This window comes from Lithobates pipiens, unplaced genomic scaffold, assembly GCF_037356315.1.
Source record: "Lithobates pipiens isolate NorthernLeopardFrog02 unplaced genomic scaffold, aLitPip1_a1.2 Scaffold_25, whole genome shotgun sequence".
Lineage (NCBI taxonomy): Eukaryota > Metazoa > Chordata > Amphibia > Anura > Ranidae > Lithobates > Lithobates pipiens.
In genome coordinates this window covers 246,110,388-246,129,841 of record NW_027507787.1, presented here as the reverse complement: position 1 = coordinate 246,129,841, position 19,454 = coordinate 246,110,388, and the positions used below count along the sequence as shown (strand labels likewise).

The 19,454-nt window shown below is 45.4% G+C and overlaps 1 protein-coding gene across 2 annotated transcripts in view; it reads right to left on the bottom strand.

Moving 5' to 3' along the window:
• The window catches only part of LOC143931006 (uncharacterized), a 42,697-nt gene extending 26,014 nt beyond the window's left edge, over nt 1-16,683 (bottom strand). The window contains exons 1-5 of one of the 2 annotated variants that reach the window (XM_077455724.1): nt 16,476-16,683; nt 14,287-14,488; nt 13,340-13,438; nt 1,964-2,035; nt 583-654 (exon numbers count right to left, since the gene is read on the bottom strand). In XM_077455724.1, coding sequence (XP_077311850.1) covers nt 583-654; nt 1,964-2,035; nt 13,340-13,438; nt 14,287-14,470 — 427 coding nt within the window. In that variant the 5' untranslated portion in view covers nt 14,471-14,488; nt 16,476-16,683. The remainder of the gene's footprint in view (nt 1-582; nt 655-1,963; nt 2,036-13,339; nt 13,439-14,286; nt 14,489-16,475) is intronic. The other variant, XM_077455723.1, reaches the window with a different exon arrangement.
• Between the last annotated feature and the right edge of the window lie 2,771 nt (nt 16,684-19,454).

The following is a 19,454-nucleotide window of genomic DNA, read 5'->3' as shown; positions in this document are numbered from 1 at the left end:
GCTATTCCTCCCACTGACATCATCCATGGGGCACTGCTCCCCCTACTAAGACCAATTATGGGGCATTATTCGTCCCACTGACCCCATCTGTGGGGCACTGTTCCTCCTACTATGACCAATTATGGGGCATTATTCCTCCCACTTACACCATTGATAGGGCACTGTTTCTCCTGCCATGACCAATAATGGGCCATCATTTCTCCCACTGACATCATCAATAGAATGCTATTCGCTATTCCTCCTGTTAAAACCAGTAATGGGACAGTGTTTACTCCCACTTATGCCGGGACATTTTCTGCATTCATTGGCCAAAGTCTGGCCCCCTTGACGCTTGAAGGACAGTAAACTGGCACTTTGTTTAAAGAGTTTGGAGACCCCTGCCCTAGACTGAGTGTATACCTCACACTGACCTTCTCTTGTTCTATCCAAAGCAAAAGATTTTTTGATGAAAGTGGGTTTTGAGTTACAGCAGAGTTTTGGTGAGATACCATTAATGGAAGCTTGGGTTGAAATGCAGACCAGAGAAAAAAGAAATGAGTCTTAATTTCCTTCATGTACACAAACAATATGTTCCTTATTTACCTGCAAGTCCGCTGCTTCCTCTTTCTCCTTTTGTGCCTGTTGGTCCGGCAACCCCTGGTGTACCAGGTGCTCCTGAAAAGCCATGTAATACAGTGACCACATGAATTAAAGATAGAACAACATATAGGATAACATTTATATACAACAAGAATATTGTTAGAAGGATTGCTAAAATAGTATTTACTAAAAAACCTTACATTTTAAGGGGAAAGCCACACCAAAATTTAAAAAAAACCTGCATGGGCCCTCCCCCCAAAATCCGTACCAGGCCCTTCAGGTCTGGTATGGATTTTAAGGAGAACCCTGAGCCAAAATTAAAAAAATAACAGACCCTTATCCCAGCATGCAACCTGGAAGGTCAGGATGGGAGATGGACAAGCAAGTGCCCCCCCTCCTGAACCATACCAGGCCACGTGCCCTCAACATGGAGAGGGTGCTTTGGGGTCCCCCAAAGCACATTGTCCCCATGTTGATGGGGACCAGGGCCTCATCCCCACAACCCTTGCCCGGTGGTTATGGAGGTCTGAGGGCAGGGGGATTATTGGAATCTGGAAGCCACTTTAACAAGGGAGCCCCCAGATCCCAGTCCCCCATGTGGGTAGGGGTACATTGTAGGGGCTCGCTCGTCTCCTTTCTTTCCTGGCCTGCCAGGCTGCTTGCTTTGATAAGGGTCTGGTGTGGATTTTGGGGGGACCCCCACACCATTTTTTTAAAGGGTTCCCCTTAAAATCCATACCAGACCTGAACGGCCTGGTATAGATTTTGGGGGTGGATCCCACTCCATTTAAAAGAAAAAAAATGTTTCATCTATATTGCCGGAATCTGGCAATACATTACAGACGCAAGCAATTTTAAATGACATTTTTTTCTTTTAGAAATGTCATTTTTATGCAGGACTGTAATAAACATCGGAAAGATGTGCTACTTTACAGGCAGACTAAAGGGACCACCGGGCACGATATTTAATTTTTATTGTTTCACTTTAATCATCATTAAAATCACTGCTCCTGAAAAAATTGTTGTTTTTAAAACTTTTTTTTGCATTGATACATGTCCCCTGGGGCAGGACCTGGGTCCCCATACACTTTTTATGGAAATAACTTGCAAATAAGCCTTTAAAAGGAGCACGGTTCTTCGCAAACATTTTTTGCATGTTCACATGTTCTGGTGCCGGGGGGGGGGGGGGGGGTGTTCGGCTCCTTACCATATAACCTCTGATAGAAGCCTTCATAAACCTAGGCACCCTGTTTTGCAAACCCAGTTATACCAGTTCACATTCAGCTACGGTTCATATATTCCTCTCTGTGGTTTCATTTAAAGTCATACAAATCATTCATGTAAACAGAGAGGGTTCACTTTAGTGGGCAAAGTTCCCGGTTACCTGGTGCCCCATTGACTCCTCTTTCCCCTTTTGCTCCAGTTGGTCCGGAAATCCCTTGTAATCCAGGAGGGCCTAGTTAGTCAAGAAAGAGTAAAAGCTTTAGTTTAATCTGCTTGGTTTTTGACTTCCCTGGTTTCTTCTTCATCCCCAACAAATTTCTAACAGGACCTGTGGTGCAAATAAACTATCACCTCATAAGCCTTTAAAAGAACCCTACAGTTGTGAAAGCAGTGGTAACTGGTAAGGAAGAGGTCTTTAAACACTGACTCTACCCTTCCTGAGAACCACCACTTAGATCAAGATCAGTGTGAATATGTTCATCTCTAAAAAATTCAAAGAATTTGTCGAATATGATTCCATCTGATGCTACACATTATAAGCTACATGCAGATGCAAAATGGTTTGTCCTGGTTATAAAGAGCTACCTAGGGGTCAACAAAATGGTTATGTGGACTTCCCTTCTCCCAGTAATCATGCAGTGTGTGGACTTGCAGGATCAGGATAATACAATTGTGTCAGAGCTGCTAACTCTGAACAGGCCAAATCAAGAGAAAAAAACTCATTATAGTATGCATAGCCTTTTTCAAACAGTATAAACAGTATAAAATTGGGGAAAGTTGTAAATTGTTGATATTCCCTTACCTGCGCAAATGCTAATACTTATATTTATAGGGACTGCTAGTTATAAGGCTAATGACCTTTAGTGTATGGAAAATTTATAATAAACCATGCTCCCTACTACCTTGTGAATAACACTACTAAACAATATCTGCATAACGTGTAAAGTGCAATATAATAAATGACCACTAGATGTCACTAGTGGATACAACATAAATTGTGAACAATATATAATGTGAAATGTTATGTGTAGACAATAAAAAATCAACTCTAAAGTGCATATGTGTGTGTTTGTATGTGTATGTATGTGTTTGTATGTTTGTATTTGTGTGTGTTTGTATGTTTGTACAAACTCCAGGACCCTACACTCTGTACTTAACACTTCAAAATCCTGCACTCTGTACGTAACACACTCCAGAACCCTGAACTCTGTACATAACACACTCCAGAACCCTGCACTCTGTACATAACACACTCCAGAACCCTGCACTCTGTACGTAACACATTCCAGAACCCTGCACTCTGTACGTAACACATTCCAGAACCCTGCATTCTGTACATAATGCACTCCAGAACCCTGAACTCTATAGGTGATGCACTCCAGAATCCTGCACTTTGTGCCTAGCACTCTCCTGCACTCTGTACATAGTTCATTACAGAAACCTGCACCCTGTGCATAACATACTGCAGAGCCCACCTTGCTGTAAATAACGCACTCCAGAATCCTGCACTCTGTAAATAGCACTATCCTGAGCCATGAACCCTGTGCATAACACACTTCAGAACCCCGCACTCTGTATCTAGTACTCTCCTAAACCTTGTACTCTGTACCCATTAAGCCCCTCCCACTGTTAAGTGTTGAACAACGTATCTGTATCTGCCGTTGTGCGTACAGTGTGCTGCCAGTCGCTTCCTCCCTTAAGTGTCCCTCATTCTGAAGTTCAAAAGTTGGGAGGTAGTGATGGACGAACTTCCGACGGGACGTTTCGCGAACGCGGACCGCGAACGCAGCCGATAGTTCACGAACCGTAACGTTCGCGGCGGGCCCCATTGACTTCAATGGGAGGTGAACTTTGCAAACCTACAGGTCAAATTTGCAGCCACAAAATAATTACTAGCTGTGCAAGCATAGTCCCACCACATGGCCAATGACATAACACATGTATGAGGTGAATCTGGGATCGACAACTACAAGCATTCTTTTTTTATATGTGAAATTGTTGTGACAATTCAGGACTGTGGAGCGCATGAAGGCAATGGAGGAGAGGGAAGGTCAGGGTAGGCAAAGAAGAGGGTACAGGAGATGATCACCAGCAGCGTGACATACAGCAATGACACCTGCACCGTGATAGAGTCATCTGACATCAGCACCGTGATAGAGAGCACTGACATCAGCAGCGTGACATACAGCAATGACAACTGCACCGTGATAGAGTGATCTGACACCAGCACCGTGATAGAGAGCACTGACATCAGCAGCGTGACATAAAGCACTAACACCAGCACCGTGATATACAGCACTGACAGCAGCACCATGATAGAGAGCACTGACATCAGCAGCGTGACATACAGCAATGACACCTGCACCGTGATAGAGTGATCTGACACCAGCACCGTGATAGAGAGCACTGACATCAGCAGCGTGACATAAAGCACTGACACCAGCATCGTGATATACAGCACTGACAGCAGCACCGTGATAGAGAGCACTGACATCAGCAGCGTGCCATACAGCAATGACACCTGCACCGTGATAGAGTGATCTGACACCAGCACCGTGATAGAGAGCACTGATATCAGCAGCGTGACATAAAGCACTAACACCAGCACCGTGATATACAGCACTGACAGCAGCACCGTGATAGAGAGCACTGACATCAGCAGCGTGACATAAAGCACTGACACCAGCACCGTGATATACAGCACTGACACCAGCACCGTGATATACAGCACTGACACCTGCACCGTAAGCAGCCCCAGGAGGAAGTCAGCAGAGCACAGGGATGGTGGGAGCCCCTCATAATGAGCATAGCACAGGGATGGTGGGAGCCACTCATAATGAGCATAGCACAGGGATGGTGGGAGCCCCTCATAAAATGCACAGCAGAGGTACAGCCCCAGGAGGAAGTCAGCACAGCACAGGGATGGTGGGAGCCACTCATAATAAGCAGCCCCAGGAGGAAGTCAGCACAGCACAGGGATGGTGGGAGCCCCTCATAATAAGCAATGACACCAGCACCATGATAGAGTGATCTGACACCAGCACCGTGATAGAGAGCACTTAGATCAGCAGCGTGACATAAAGCACTGACACCAGCATCGTGATAGAGTGATCTGACACCAGCACCGTGATAGAGAGCACTGACATCAGCAGCGTGACATAAAGCACTAACACCAGCACCGTTATATACAGCACTGACAGCAGCACCATGATAGAGAGCACTGACATCAGCAGCGTGACATAAAGCACTAACACCAGCACCGTGATATACAGCACTGACAACAGCACCGTGATAGAGAGCACTGACATCAGCAGCGTGCCATACAGCAATGACACCTGCACCGTGATAGCGTGATCTGACACCAGCACCGTGATAGAGAGCACTGACATCAGCAGCGTGACATAAAGCACTAACACCAGCACCGTTATATACAGCACTGACAGCAGCACCATGATAGAGAGCACTGACATCAGCAGCGTGACATAAAGCACTAACACCAGCACCGTGATATACAGCACTGACAGCAGCACCGTGATAGAGAGCACTGACATCAGCAGCGTGACATAAAGCACTAACACCAGCACCGTTATATACAGCACTGACAGCAGCACCATGATAGAGAGCACTGACATCAGCAGCGTGACATAAAGCACTAACACCAGCACCGTGATATACAGCACTGACAGCAGCACCGTGATAGAGAGCACTGACATCAGCAGCGTGACATAAAGCACTAACACCAGCACCGTGATATACAGCACTGACAGCAGCACCGTGATAGAGAGCACTGACATCAGCAGCGTGACATACAGCAATGACACCTGCACCGTGATAGAGTGATCTGACACCAGCACCGTGATAGAGAGCACTGACATCAGCAGCGTGACATAAATCACTGACACCAGCACCATGATATACAGCACTGACACCAGCACCGTGATATACAGCACTGACACCTGCACCATAAGCAGCCCCAGGAGGAAGTCAGCAGAGCACAGGGATGGTGGGAGCCCCTCATAATGAGCATAGCACAGGGATGGTGGGAGCCACTCATAATGAGCATAGCACAGGGATGGTGGGAGCCCCTCATAAAATGCACAGCAGAGGTACAGCCCCAGGAGGAAGTCAGCACAGCACAGGGATGGTGGGAGCCACTCATAATAAGCAATGACACCAGCACCATGATAGAGTGATCTGACACCAGCACAGTGATAGAGAGCACCGACATCAGCAGCGTGACATAAAGCACTGACACCAGCATCGTGATATACAGCACTGACAGCAGCACTGTGATAGAGAGCACTGACATCAGCAGCGTGCCATACAGCAATGACACCTGCACCGTGATAGAGTGATCTGACACCAGCACCGTGATAGAGAGCACTGACATCAGCAGCGTGACATAAAGCACTAACACCAGCACAGTTATATACAGCACTGACAGCAGCACCGTGATAGAGAGCACTGACATCAGCAGCGTGACATACAGCAATGACACCTGCACCGTGATAGAGTGATCTGACACCAGCACCGTGATAGAGAGCACTGACATCAGCAGCGTGACATAAAGCACTAACACCAGCACCGTGATATACAGCACTGACAGCAGCACCGTGATAGAGAGCACTGACATCAGCAGCGTGACATAAAGCACTGACACCAGCACCGTGACATACAGCACTGACACCAGCACCGCGATATACAGCACTGACACCTGCACCGTAAGCAGCCCCAGGAGGAAGTCAGCAGAGCACAGGGATGGTGGGAGCCCCTCATAATGAGCATAGCACAGGGATGGTGGGAGCCACTCATAATGAGCATAGCACAGGGATGGTGAGAGCCCCTCATAAAATGCACAGCAGAGGTACAGCCCCAGGAGGAAGTCAGCACAGCACAGGGATGGTGGGAGCCACTCATAATAAGCAGCCCCAGGAGGAAGTCAGCACAGCACAGGGATGGTGGGAGCCCCTCATAATAAGCAGCCCCAGTAGAAATATGACACCGCTCAACCTCTTCAAACAGGAGGGTACGGGCATATAGTACGGTGTGCTTTTTTTGGACAAGGAAGTGAGCCAAATGAAGAAAGAAGGTCTGTGTGCTCGATTAAAAAAATTGTTTATAGACATATACATGGTCTACTGGTCACATGTGTTGAATTCCTCCGAGATCCACGCCTCATTCATTTTTAGAAATGTGAGGTAGTTAACACTGTCGTGAGCTAAGCGAGTACGCTTATCGGTCACGATCCCCCCTGCTGCGCTGAACGTCCTTTCGGATAGGACACTGGACGAGGGGCAGGCCAACAGTTCGATTGCAAATTGGGCAAGCTCTGGCCAGAGGTCAAGCCTGCCCACCCAGTAGTCCAGGGGTTCATCACTTCTCAGAGTGTCCACATCGGCCGTTAACCCGATGTAGTCGGACACCTGACGGTCTAGGCGTTCCCTGATGCTGGATCCGGATGACACCTGTCGATGGGTCGGCTGAAAGAATGACCTCATATCCGAAGTCACCAACACATCTTCAAACCGGCCTCTTCTTGCAGGCGCTGTTAGATTGGTACCTGGAACTCCTTCTCTGGGAGTGGGAATTGCTCCTCTGCCAGCGCACGCAAAAGCAGAATGCAGCATTTCTCGAAGCAAGGCCTGGAAGTGCTCCATTCTGACAGCCCTCTGTGACGGCAGTAACATTTCCGCCGTTTTGTGTTTGTACCGGGGGTCTAAGTAAGTTGCCACCCAGTACTGGTCCTTGACCCTTATGCTTTTTATACCGGGGTCCCTATTAAAACACTGGAGCATAAAGGCCCCCATTTGCACTAAACTGGAAGCGGTGTGGTGGCCTGGCTCCTGCTCATCATCCAGGATAATGTCATCCTCTTCATTCTCCTCTCCCCATCCACGCACAACAACAGGGATCCCAGAAAGGTTTAAAGCATGCTCTTCTTGCTCCTCCTCATCCGCCCCGGCACCATCCTCCTCTGACTCCTCTTCAGACTCCTGTTGTTCACTTGTCTCAGATAGAGTAGCCCCCCCTGGGAATTCATCCAGCATTGCGACTTCCTCATCTTCCCGCTCCTGCTCCTCCACAGCTTGATCAATGACACGACGCAATGCACGCTCCATAAAGAAGGCATAAGGTACCATGTCACTGATGGCGCCATGGCTGCGACTGACCAGTGATCTCCTCAAATGGCCGCAGAAGTCTGCATGCGTCACGCATGAGCAGCCACTGGCGCGGTGAAAAAAAACACAGCTCCCCAGAACCTGTTCTGCCGCAGAGTTCATACAGGTAGACATTAACTGCACGTTTCTGCTGGAGCAGCCTATCAAGCATATAGAAGGTTGAGTTCCATCACGTCGAGCAATCGCAAATAAGACGTCTGACCGGCAGATTGTGTCGCCGCTGAATGTCAGCAAGGCGAGCCATGGCCATGTAAGATCTTCTGAAATGGGCCGAGATTTTCCTTGCCTGCCGCAAGATGTCCTGGACCCCAGGGTATTTGACAATGAATTGCTGCACGACCAAGTTTAAAACGTGTGCCACGCATGGCACGTGCATAATTTTGCCCTGTTTCAATGCGCTAAGCAGATTGGCACCGTTGTCACACACCACTTTAGCAACTGTCAAATTGAGCGGTGTTAGCCACTGATCTGCCTGTGAACGCAAAGCTGAAAAGAGTGCCGGGCCAGTGTGGCTCTTGGCTTCCAGGCACAACAGACGCAGCACGGCATGGCAACGTCTCACCTGGCATGTCGAATAGGTTCTGGGGAGCTTGGGCGGCGCAGCGGAAGAGACGCTAGCAGCGGAAAAGGAGGAGTCAGCCGAGGAGGAGAGGGAGGAGGATGGAGTAGGAGGAGGAGCAGAAGAAGAGCCAAGCCTGCATGCAATCCGTGGCGGTAAAACCAAATCTACACGGGTGCCACGGGTTACATGCTTGACGGCCGTCAGAAGGTTCACCCAGTGGGCAGTAAAAGTGATATAACTTCCCTGCCCGTGTTTGCTAGACCACATGTTTGTGGTCAGATGCATCTTGGCACCGACACTGTGTGCCAGAGATACATTCACTTGCCGCTGAACATGGCCAAATAGCTCTGGGATGCCCTTCTGTGAGAAATACTTCCTTTCTGGGACCTTCCATTGTGGTGTTCCAATGGCCACAAATTTTCGAAAGGCCTCCGAGTCCACCAGTTTATATGGCAGTAGTTGGCGGGCTATGAGTTCTGACAAGCCATCCGTCAACCGTTGGGCAAGAGGGTTATCCGGCGTCATCATTTTTTTTACGCTCGAACATTAGGCCCACGGAAGCCTGGTTTTTACAGAAAAACGTGAGCTTGGCGTGATGGAAGGTGGAGTGGAGGACAATTGTGAGGAGAGAGGAGAAGAAGTAGAAGACGAGGCTGGACGGTGAGAGCCTGGAGTGTGGCTTTGTGTGTTCCGTTGCTCCCACTGGGCTCGGTGATGGCTGATCATGTGCCTTCTTAAGGCGGTCGTCCCTAGGTGAGTGTTGGGCTTACCGCGACTAATGCGTTGACTGCAAAGATTGCAGAGGGCAACGCTATTGTCAGCAGCGGACACGTTAAAAAAAGCCCACACTGCGGAGCAATGTGCCGGTGTCCTGGGAGCCCCAGATGTGACCGTTCATGGTCGATGACTCGCTCCTGTTACATTTGCAGTCTGTTTTGTCCCTCCTGTGGAATGTAAGTTATTCCTGCTTCTCCTCCCTATCTGCTGGTCCATATCTCCCTCTGAACTCCCCTCCTCTTCCTCTCTTGTGGGCACCCACGTGACATCACTAGACACGTCATCATCTACGTCACCTTCCCCACTGCTATAAGTAGAGATCTCGGAGTAGGCAGCAACACCGGGGACCAACCTCCTCCTTAGGCTGATCTGGGTACTGTCGTCAGACTGCTGAGTGGCGGTTGTTGCTACCTCCTCTTCCTGATCCAATACCAAGAGTGGCTGCGCATCAGAAATGTCTTGATATGGATCGGAAAATAATTCCTGTGACTCAAGCGGAAGGTATGTTGTGGTGGTGGTGTTGTTGATGGTATGGTCTTTGGGGGTGCACATAGCAGAGAGTGAAGAAGAGGGTGCAGATCGAGAGGATGAGGAGGGTGCAGAAGAGTAAGGCTGAGTGAGCCACTCAACCAAGTCTGGTGCGTCCTTTAAAGTAATTGAACGCACCTTCTGCAACTTCCCACTTTGGCTCAAGCCTGTTGCTCCTGCCCTACCCCTACCACCCCTGCGGACGGGCCTGCCTCTTCCTCTGCCTGTCATTTTTAAATGACCCTGTGACAAAACTCTCAGTCCCTATACTGATAAAGGACTACTGCAGCAGAAGGGCAGCAGTCAGCAGTAGTGCACCTCAACCCTATGTATTGTGGACCTATACCAGTCCTTAAGGAATAGCAGACTGTACCTCACTCAACCCTATGTACGGTAGTACCCTATACCTTACCAGTCCTTACAAGGACCTTTGTGGAACAAGTAGGTTGTGAATGATTAGCAGACTGTACCTTAGTCCCTATACTGATAAAGGACTGCTGCAGAAGAAGGGCAGCAGTCAGCAGTAGTGCACCTCAACCCTATGTATTGTGGACCTATACCAGTCCTTAAGGAATAGCAGACTGTACCTCACTCAACCCTATGTACTGTAGTACCCTATACCTTACCAGTCCTTATAAGGACCTTTTTGGAACAAGTAGGTTGTGAAGGATTAGCAGACTGTACCTCAGTCCCTATACTGATAAAGGACTACTGCAGAAGTAGGGCAGCAGTCAGCAGTAGTGCACCTCAACCCTATGTATTGTGGACCTATACCAGTCCTTAAGGAATAGCAGACTGTACCTCACTCAACCCTATGTACTGTAGTACCCTATACCTTACCAGTCCTTATAAGGACCTTTGTGGAACAAGTAGGTTGTGAATGATTAGCAGACTGTACCTCAGTCCCTATACTGATAAAGGACTACTGCAGCAGAAGGGCAGCAGTCAAGTATAATATTCTTTCTATATTTGGAAGAAAGAATATTATACGTGTACAAGTCTATTACCATACCAGTCCTGAAAAGAACCTTTGTGGACCTAATAGTAACAGCTACTGATTGAACTGACTGTCCCTCACTGCCTCACACACAGCTTCCTGCCTGTCCCTATTTAAACTGAAAAAACAGAGGCTGCTGGAACAATAACTTGAATAGCACTTTTGTGGACCTAATAGTAACAGCTAATGATTAAACTGACTGTCCCTGCAGCAAACAGCGTCCTGTCCCTCTCTCTACACTGACAAAAGGCAGGCTGCTGCAAAAATCAGTAGCACAGCAGTGCCTCAAACCTCTATCCTGAACTACACCTAACACCTATACCAGTCCTGAAAAGAACTTTTGTGTACCAAATAGCTAGTGATTTGGGTCACTGCAATCTCTCCCTGCTCCACACAGCAACCTCTCCCTATAGTGACAGAAGAAAGAATGTAAAATGGCCGCCGGATCGGGTCTATTTATAAGTTAGGGGGAATGTCCAAGTGTCCATGTGCTGTAATGTCTCAATTGGCTGTCCTGTACCCCATGATGGATGTGTCATCATAGGTCAAAGTTCTTTTACACAAATCCCCCTGTCCTTCTTTGCTTCAGCCCAAACTCAACTTTCAAATTTTGTATGGCAAGGGAGAAAGCCCAGATGTCCTAAAAATATTCTCTGTAGGAAGAGGGAGGCGGGTGGAATGGGTTTTCCTGTGTTGAAAGATTACTATATGGCATCTTTGCTAGATCAATTGCAGTTCTGGTTCCCCAATAAAGTTGAGAAAAAATGGGTAGCGATATAGCAATCTTGGTTACATCCCAACTCCTTATATGCTACATTGTTGGCCTCCTCTTTCGCAGACACAAAACTTACATCGAAACATCCCACGATTCAATTAGTTTTGGACGTTTGGAACAACTTTATATACAGCGTACAGGATCAACAGAACTTAACGGAGATACATGCCCCCATATCCTCTTTATGTGCAGTGCTGGAGGACTTAAATATAGAAATATGGGAACAGCTGGGAATCTCATGGGTTTCGGACCTGTGGGAGAAGGATAGATTAATTCCCTTCAAAACCCTGGTAGACAAATTTTCGTTGCCATCATCAGCTTATTTCTCATATTTAAGAATATCTTCCTTTCTATCCCAACATAGGGGTTTTTCCATTAAAATACCTCATCAGGCATGGTCATTTTGGTCCACTGGGACGAATGTAAAGGGGGGGATTTCACTCTTTTACAATTTATTACAGGAAAAAGGCCAATTTAGCAAAATGTCCCCCATTTTGAAATGGGAAAGGGATCTGGCGCAATCCTTCTCTACAAGTCAGTGGAAAGTAGCGATACGAAGTAATAGTCGCTTCATCAGATCCGTTTCCCATTGGGAGACTACCCAAAAAATGCTGCTTAGATGGTATTATACCCCCTACATTATGGCGAAGTTCAAGAAGGATTCCTCTCATGATTGCTGGCGGGGATGTGGGAGGATGGGCACTTTGATTCATATGGTATGGGAATGCCCTCATTTAAGGAGTTTTTGGAGGGGAGTATTTTCTCTAATCTCCAAAACTACTGGCGTTATTAGAGAAGCCACTCCAGAATTGGCAATTCTGAATTTAAATATTGACTTATTCCCCCCGCCTCTCAGAATGATAACGATTCAGATTCTATCCTCAGCTAGGCTCCTAATCGCATGTCACTGGAAAAACCCTACCTCTCCCAATGTCAGTGAGCTTATTAAAAAAATAGATGAAACTTTCAAATACGAACAGATTCTTGCCTCCACGGAAGGGAAATCCCATAGACTGTACTCTTTGTGGGCACCATGGGTCAGCACCAGGAATATTGTATAAGTTTTGTTATTCTGACTCTTGCATTTTTCTTTCAGTCCTTTGGTTTATCAACCTACTTTGATCAATATATGTACACAAAAGTTATCCATGAGAGGTCAGGCACTTTTCTTTTGTAGCTTTTTATGATGACTCAATCTATAACTAGCTTTATTGTTTGAATTACCACAAGTTGAATATATTGTTCAGTGCATTTATACTTATTGTGAATGTTTTGACTTATATGATGTAATGCTTGTCCTCTCAATAAAAAATATTTGTTAAAAAAAAAAAAGTTCTTTTACACAGTAAACACGGAAGTCCGCCGGGCGAACGGTGGCAATACTCCGCCGATCGGGCGGACGGCGAACAGCCGAAATTCGCCACGAAACGACCGCCGGGCGAACCGTTCAGCCATTCCTATTGGGAGGTATGCAAATATCAAAATGATTTGATGGATGGATGTCAGTCTGGAGGAGTGGATGTTCCTAGGCAGACTGCATTTGCATGCAGACTGCAATAATTAATGTGCAGATGTGATGCTGAGCCACAATGATTAAAATAACTGAAATCCAAGGATTGAAAGCGGTTATTCCTGTTTTCTGCCAATGAAGACTTCTATACCTATGTACCATGGATTTCATTTTTGAATTGGCAGGAAATTTACAGTCCAGAGATTACCTGATGCTCCTCTGTCTCCTCTTTCTCCCTTTGGTCCTGCTGGCCCCTGTTCTCCTCTTGGTCCAGTTTGTCCAGTTTTCCCCGGTGTTCCAGGCAGACCTAATTATTGAATACATATAAAGAACTAAAGTGGACCTCCCATCAGATATAATTTTTCAAGTTAAGCAGGGCCCCCTCAACAATCTAATACACAAACCTTTATTTTAATGAACACAAAGGCAATTTAATTCAAAATAAAATAAAAGATGAGGTAGCGTTGGCTAAATGGATGCTAAACATGTCAAGCCTAAAAACTGCACGCCTTCGAAAGGGCAAAAAATGACCAAACTCAAATTTATCAATAGGTAACTCTTTAAATGCCTTCACAGCTCAGCAGTTTGGTTAACCATAAATGAGGGACCTTATGCATTCTATGTTTATAAAAGTGATCTGGAAACTCCATAGAAGTCCAAATCAATTTTACACAGAAGCCCAGAACCTGCTGAGCAAAACTGAACCACTTCAGACTTTCAATTTATTAGGCAGGTCCAAAGATCCAAAGAGGTTAAACTATTTTTATTTATTTTTTTTAACTACAAACAGCTATGAATGTTTTTCTAACTGAGGAAGACTGTGTCAGGCATATAGGGTTATTTTAATGCTGGCAGTGATGACCAGAATCCCTGAGGACAATAAACCTACATTACTAAGAAAGGTACTTACATTCTTCTTACTTCACAGCCTGCAAAGGGGATCAGTAACCAGTAACACCAATTCTAAAGGTTCTTCCTGTACTTTTGACATCAGCTCTTCTTGATTGAATTTGTCACATGGGATACAGGGTCCTGCATTGGTGTACTACTTCCAGGGATTCTGGAGGTTCACTAACCCCCAGAATCCACCTGCTGGATTGGGGTCTGGCTTGGGCTACACGTCTTTAATTGTATTACAATTGTGTCTATTTTTACCAGGTTCACCCTTTTCCCCTTTCGATCCATTTATTCCATTCATGCCTGGTAGACCATCCTTCCCAGGAGCTCCACATGTGATGATTGAGTAGGCATTCTCATCAGGGTCTTGGCATATCTGAACACCTGGAGTCACTAAAGCCACATGAAGCAAGAGTAGTCCAAGAATCTTCAAGATTGACATATTCCAAATACAGCTGGACTGGATGGAAGAAAAAAACATTTGAGGTAATAGTAACTGTATATAAGCTATTATACTGCTCTAGGGCATCTATGACTACTCTAGGACATCTAAGACTACCCTAGGATATCTAGGGCTACGCTAAGACATCTAACATGGCTCTAGGACATCTAGAGCAGACAATTGCTCCCCTGGTGCTTACAATCACATTCTGTTTGCTCCTCTGCCATACTGTTCACCCACCGCAGACAAATTGAAATACTTGATGCTTTTGTTGCAGTAGAGTATGGGTCTCATTATCTTGCCTTTTATGGCACAATGCCAGATGCCTGAATATCACCAGGCATGAAGACCATCTGTTAGGGTTATATCTGTAACCTAGGACTTATATCAAGGGCTTAAAGATAAAGTTTAGGTACAGCAAATTTGCTATAGTTACATTGGTTCAGCTACAGATCATTGGGAAGAATGCCTCTAATGCCGCGTACACACGACCGGACTTTCCGGCAGACTAGGTCCGACGGTCTTCAAGATGGACTTTCGGCAGAGTTCATACGGACTTTACAAACGAACGGACTTGGACACACAAAATTACACCAAAGTCCGACGGATTCGAATGTGATGACGTACGACCGGACTAGAATAAGGAAGTTCATAGCCAATAGCTGCCCTAACATCGGTTTTTGTCCGTCGGACTAGCATACACACGAACGGATTTCTCAATAGGAACTGGTTCAAATTTGAAACATGTTCCATTTCTAAAGTCCGTCTGATTTTTAGACAGCAAAGGTCCGATGAAGCCTACACACGATCGAATTGTCTGGCGGATTCGTTCCGTCGGACATTTGCTGTCGAAAAGTCCGGTCGTGTGTACGCAGCATTACATTGGTGATCAGTGCGGAGAATGCCCCTTACATTGGTTTTCATTGGGATGAATGCCCCTTACGTTGGTGATCATTGAGAAGAATATACCTTACTATGGTGATCAGGGGGAAGAATGCCCTTTACATTGGTGATCTTTGGGAGTAATGCCCCTTATATTGGTGGTGATCATTGGGAAGAATATCCCTTACACTGGTGATCAGTTGAAGAATGTTCCTTACATTGGCGATCAGTGGGAAGAATGCCCTTTACATTGGTGATCAGTGTGAAGAATGTACCTTACATCGGTGATTAGTGGGAAGGATTCCCCTTACATTGGTGGTCAGTGAGAAGAATGCTCGTTTCATTGGTAGTCTGAATGACACACTTACCAACGGCTAAAAAAGTTCATTGGTATTATACTGCTGATTCTGCCAAATGACATTGGACATGGTGGATTTGGACCTGGAACTATACATGCAAAAACAGATGGAAGGTCAATCAGCTCAAGAAAACCTCAGCAATCTCTGGAGGAACCTTGGTTTGGAATTGCTGCTCTATACAACTGCTATAATAACAGTTAGTATGTTGTATCACTAGAGGAATAGTCTTCCAGATTGAGGTTACTGTGGGCTACTTTAATGGTTTTGCTATGGGGCCTCACCACAAATTTCTACAGCTTTGGTCCTTGTGTAAGCTTCAACAAGATCAAATTAGAGTGGGAAAAGTATATGTTGACTCAACCACCTAAAAAAATCAATAAACTGAAAACATATAACAGTAAATGTAAACCCAATTACTAAAATATTATTAAAAAAAAGTTCACAATTTTAATATAATTTTAAAAGTTATTTTCAATCTTCTCAAATCAGTAGTTTTCAGTAAAACAGCCCCCGATGACCCTGCCATGAAGGTCTTTGTTGAAACACTTCTTGTTAAGGGTGACAGCACTCATTGCTCCTGCTTTGTAACCCCATCACACAGGCTTCCAACAGAGCATGATCTACTCTTGTCACTATTTGGAAACCTACCCATGTTGGAGTGCATGTTTTAATGGTTAGAAAATAGAAACAGCCCGCAGGAATTATTTTGTGTTGCAGCTACAGTACATACAAATAGAATCATATAAATATAATTCAAATAGTACCTGATCAAGTACTCACCGACATATGCAGTCGAAATCTGAATCAATCAGGTGTAGCACAATAGCTCCAACATGCCTCTATATATACTGATAAATGATTGGCTTATTTGCATAATCCAGCTAAACAAAAGACTTAACAAACATGATGTAGAAACAAAATCTACAAATATTTATTAGGAAATACTCTCTAGCGGATGAAATTTCCTATAGAGTTATTGTGTCCCGGTGTGAGAAAAACGAAAGTGAAAATTGTTCTGATCCTTACATGGAATGGATTGCATCATAAGTCAAATAAATCAGCATAGGTAACTAGATACATCCCAAATAGATACAATTTCAGTCTAGTAGCTCTGGTCTAAAATATTTTTAACCCTAACTCCACTCTCCCTCTCCCTTTGTTACAGATACACTCACCAATTCTTGCCACTGCCGGCTCTGGGGCACTGCAAAACCAGATTGCTGGTCCCCGACTGCCCACCTTTGGTGATGTCAGTCCTCTTCTGGATCATGAGAGGACCCAACCACTGGATATCCAATAGGAAGTCTACATAATGAAGACAATATATAACCCAAGCAGAAAGTAAATAGAAGGGAAGACTTGGGGTTGTGGCAATGCATTACCATAGTTTAAGGTGAGTATAAATGAGCATTTAGATAGGGGTTATTTGTCCAGTGATCAGATAGGGATTAGGAGGGCACCTGAAAAAGTATTAAAAATCTTGAGGCACTTCAGTCTAAATTGTAAAAAAAAAAAACTAAATGTTACTTATGGGAAACCTGAGACTGGGACAATGTATACCATCACATTGATGAAATTACATCAGAAGTCCTCTTCACATCAGAGGTCTCCCATCATGTAGGAGGTCCCACCATCATTTCAGAGTCCCTTCTTCACGTGAGAGTCACCCCTTCACACCATAGACCCCCATCACATCAGAGGCCCCCTCTACATAAGAGCACCCCATCACATCAGCCTCCCTATATATCCTCCCCCATTACATCCCTGATGAAGGGGTCATTCGCGGCTCTAAAATGTTGCATTCTTCTGTTTGTGGTATGATCATTCTTCAATAAAAAATCATTTGGACTCAATCTAAAGATCCATTTTGTGCTGGCAATTTTTATCACATCAGAGTTCCCCATAACATCAGTTCCTCCCGAGAACAATAGAATGCCATCAACACACAGTCTCCTATCACATAGCCCTCAAACCCATCCAGAATAGAGCCTTTCAATCATACAGTCCCCTCTTCACATCATAGCGTAAATGTTTGGCTCCAGCACAGTGCAAAAGGGTGAAGGATGCAGGAGGCCCTGCATCAAAGTCATAAATTGCCATGTTCCAGTGAGCTGGCCTCCATCACCATAGAGGCCAATGACGCCATTCGTCCTGGCCCTAGAGTGTCACTGGATGTTTTGGGGCTGGCAGATGGCCCACCTGCACCATGGCAACTCATGATGCTAAACCAGGGAAAACTGGGTTCTGTGCTAGCGGTACCCCGGGAACCCAGATGGCACTCTGGTTTAGAAACACTGGTCTAAAGAAGATACAATGAACATTTCATGAGAAACTCGCAAGACTTACAGTGGTTAGAGAGAAGAAATATTAATATGTGCTGGGGAAAAGATAAAGGAGTGGGTGACGAGATGTGCTCTGGTTTGGTTTAAACATAAGTTTAAGCTAAATCAACGACCAATCAGCCGCAGTCAGAGCATTCCACCACATGAAACAAAGGGGTTGGGATGCTTATGACATCCTTGTCCCAATATGACTACATGGTCATATTTGGACTGTCATTACCCAAATATGGTCATGTGGCCACATTAGCTACTTTAAGTCCTTCCTATAGCAGTTTTACTGCTACAGGACGGCACCTGTGTGCTGGATCATATATATATATATATATATATATATATATATATATATATATATACAGTGCCTTGCAAAAGTATTCAGCCCCCTGGAACTTTTCAACCTTTTGCCACATTTCAGGCTTCAAACATAAAGATATAAAATTAAAATTTTTTGTGAAGAATCACCAACAAGTGGGACACAATTGTGAAGTGGAACGAAATCTATTGGATATTTTAAACTTTTTTAGCAAATAAAAAACTGAAAAGTGGTGCATGCAAAATTATTCGGCCCCTTTACTTTCAGTGCAGCAAACTCACTCCAGAAGTTCAGCGAGGATCTCTGAATGATCCAATGTTGTCCTAAATGACTGATGGTGATAAATAGAATCCCCCTGTGTGTAATCAAGTCTCTGTATAAATGCACCTGCTCTGTGATAGTCTCAGGGTTCTGTTGAAAGCGCAGAGAGCATCATGAAGACCAAGGAACACACCAGGCAGGTCCGTAATACTGCTGTGGAGAAGTTTAAAGCCGGAGTTGGATACAAAAAGATTTCCCAAGCTTTAAATATCCCAAGGAGCACTGTGTAAGCGATCATTTTGAAATGGAAGGAGTATCAGACCACTGCAAATCTACCAAGACCTGGCCGTCCCTCTAAACTTTCAGCTCAGACAAGGAGAAGACTGATCAGAGATGCAGCCAAGAGGCCCATGATCACTCTGGATGAACTGCAGAGAACTACAGCTGAGGTGGGAGAGTCTGTCCATAGGACAACAATCAGTCGTACACTGCACAAATCTGGCCTTTATGGAAGAGTGGCAAGAAGAAAGCCATTTCTCAAAGATATCCATAAAAAGTCTCGTCTAAAGTTTGCCACAAGCCACCTGGGAGACACACCAAACATGTGGAAGAAGGTGCTCTGGTCAGATGAAACCAAAATCTAACTTTTTGCCCACAATGCAAAACGAAATGTTTGGCGTAAAAGCAACACAGCTCATCACCCTCAACACACCATCCCCACTGTCACACATGGTGGTGGCAGCATCATGGTTTGGGCCTGCTTTTCTTCAGCAGGGACAGGGAAGATGGTTAAAATTGAGGGGAAGATGGATGCAGCCAAATACAGGACC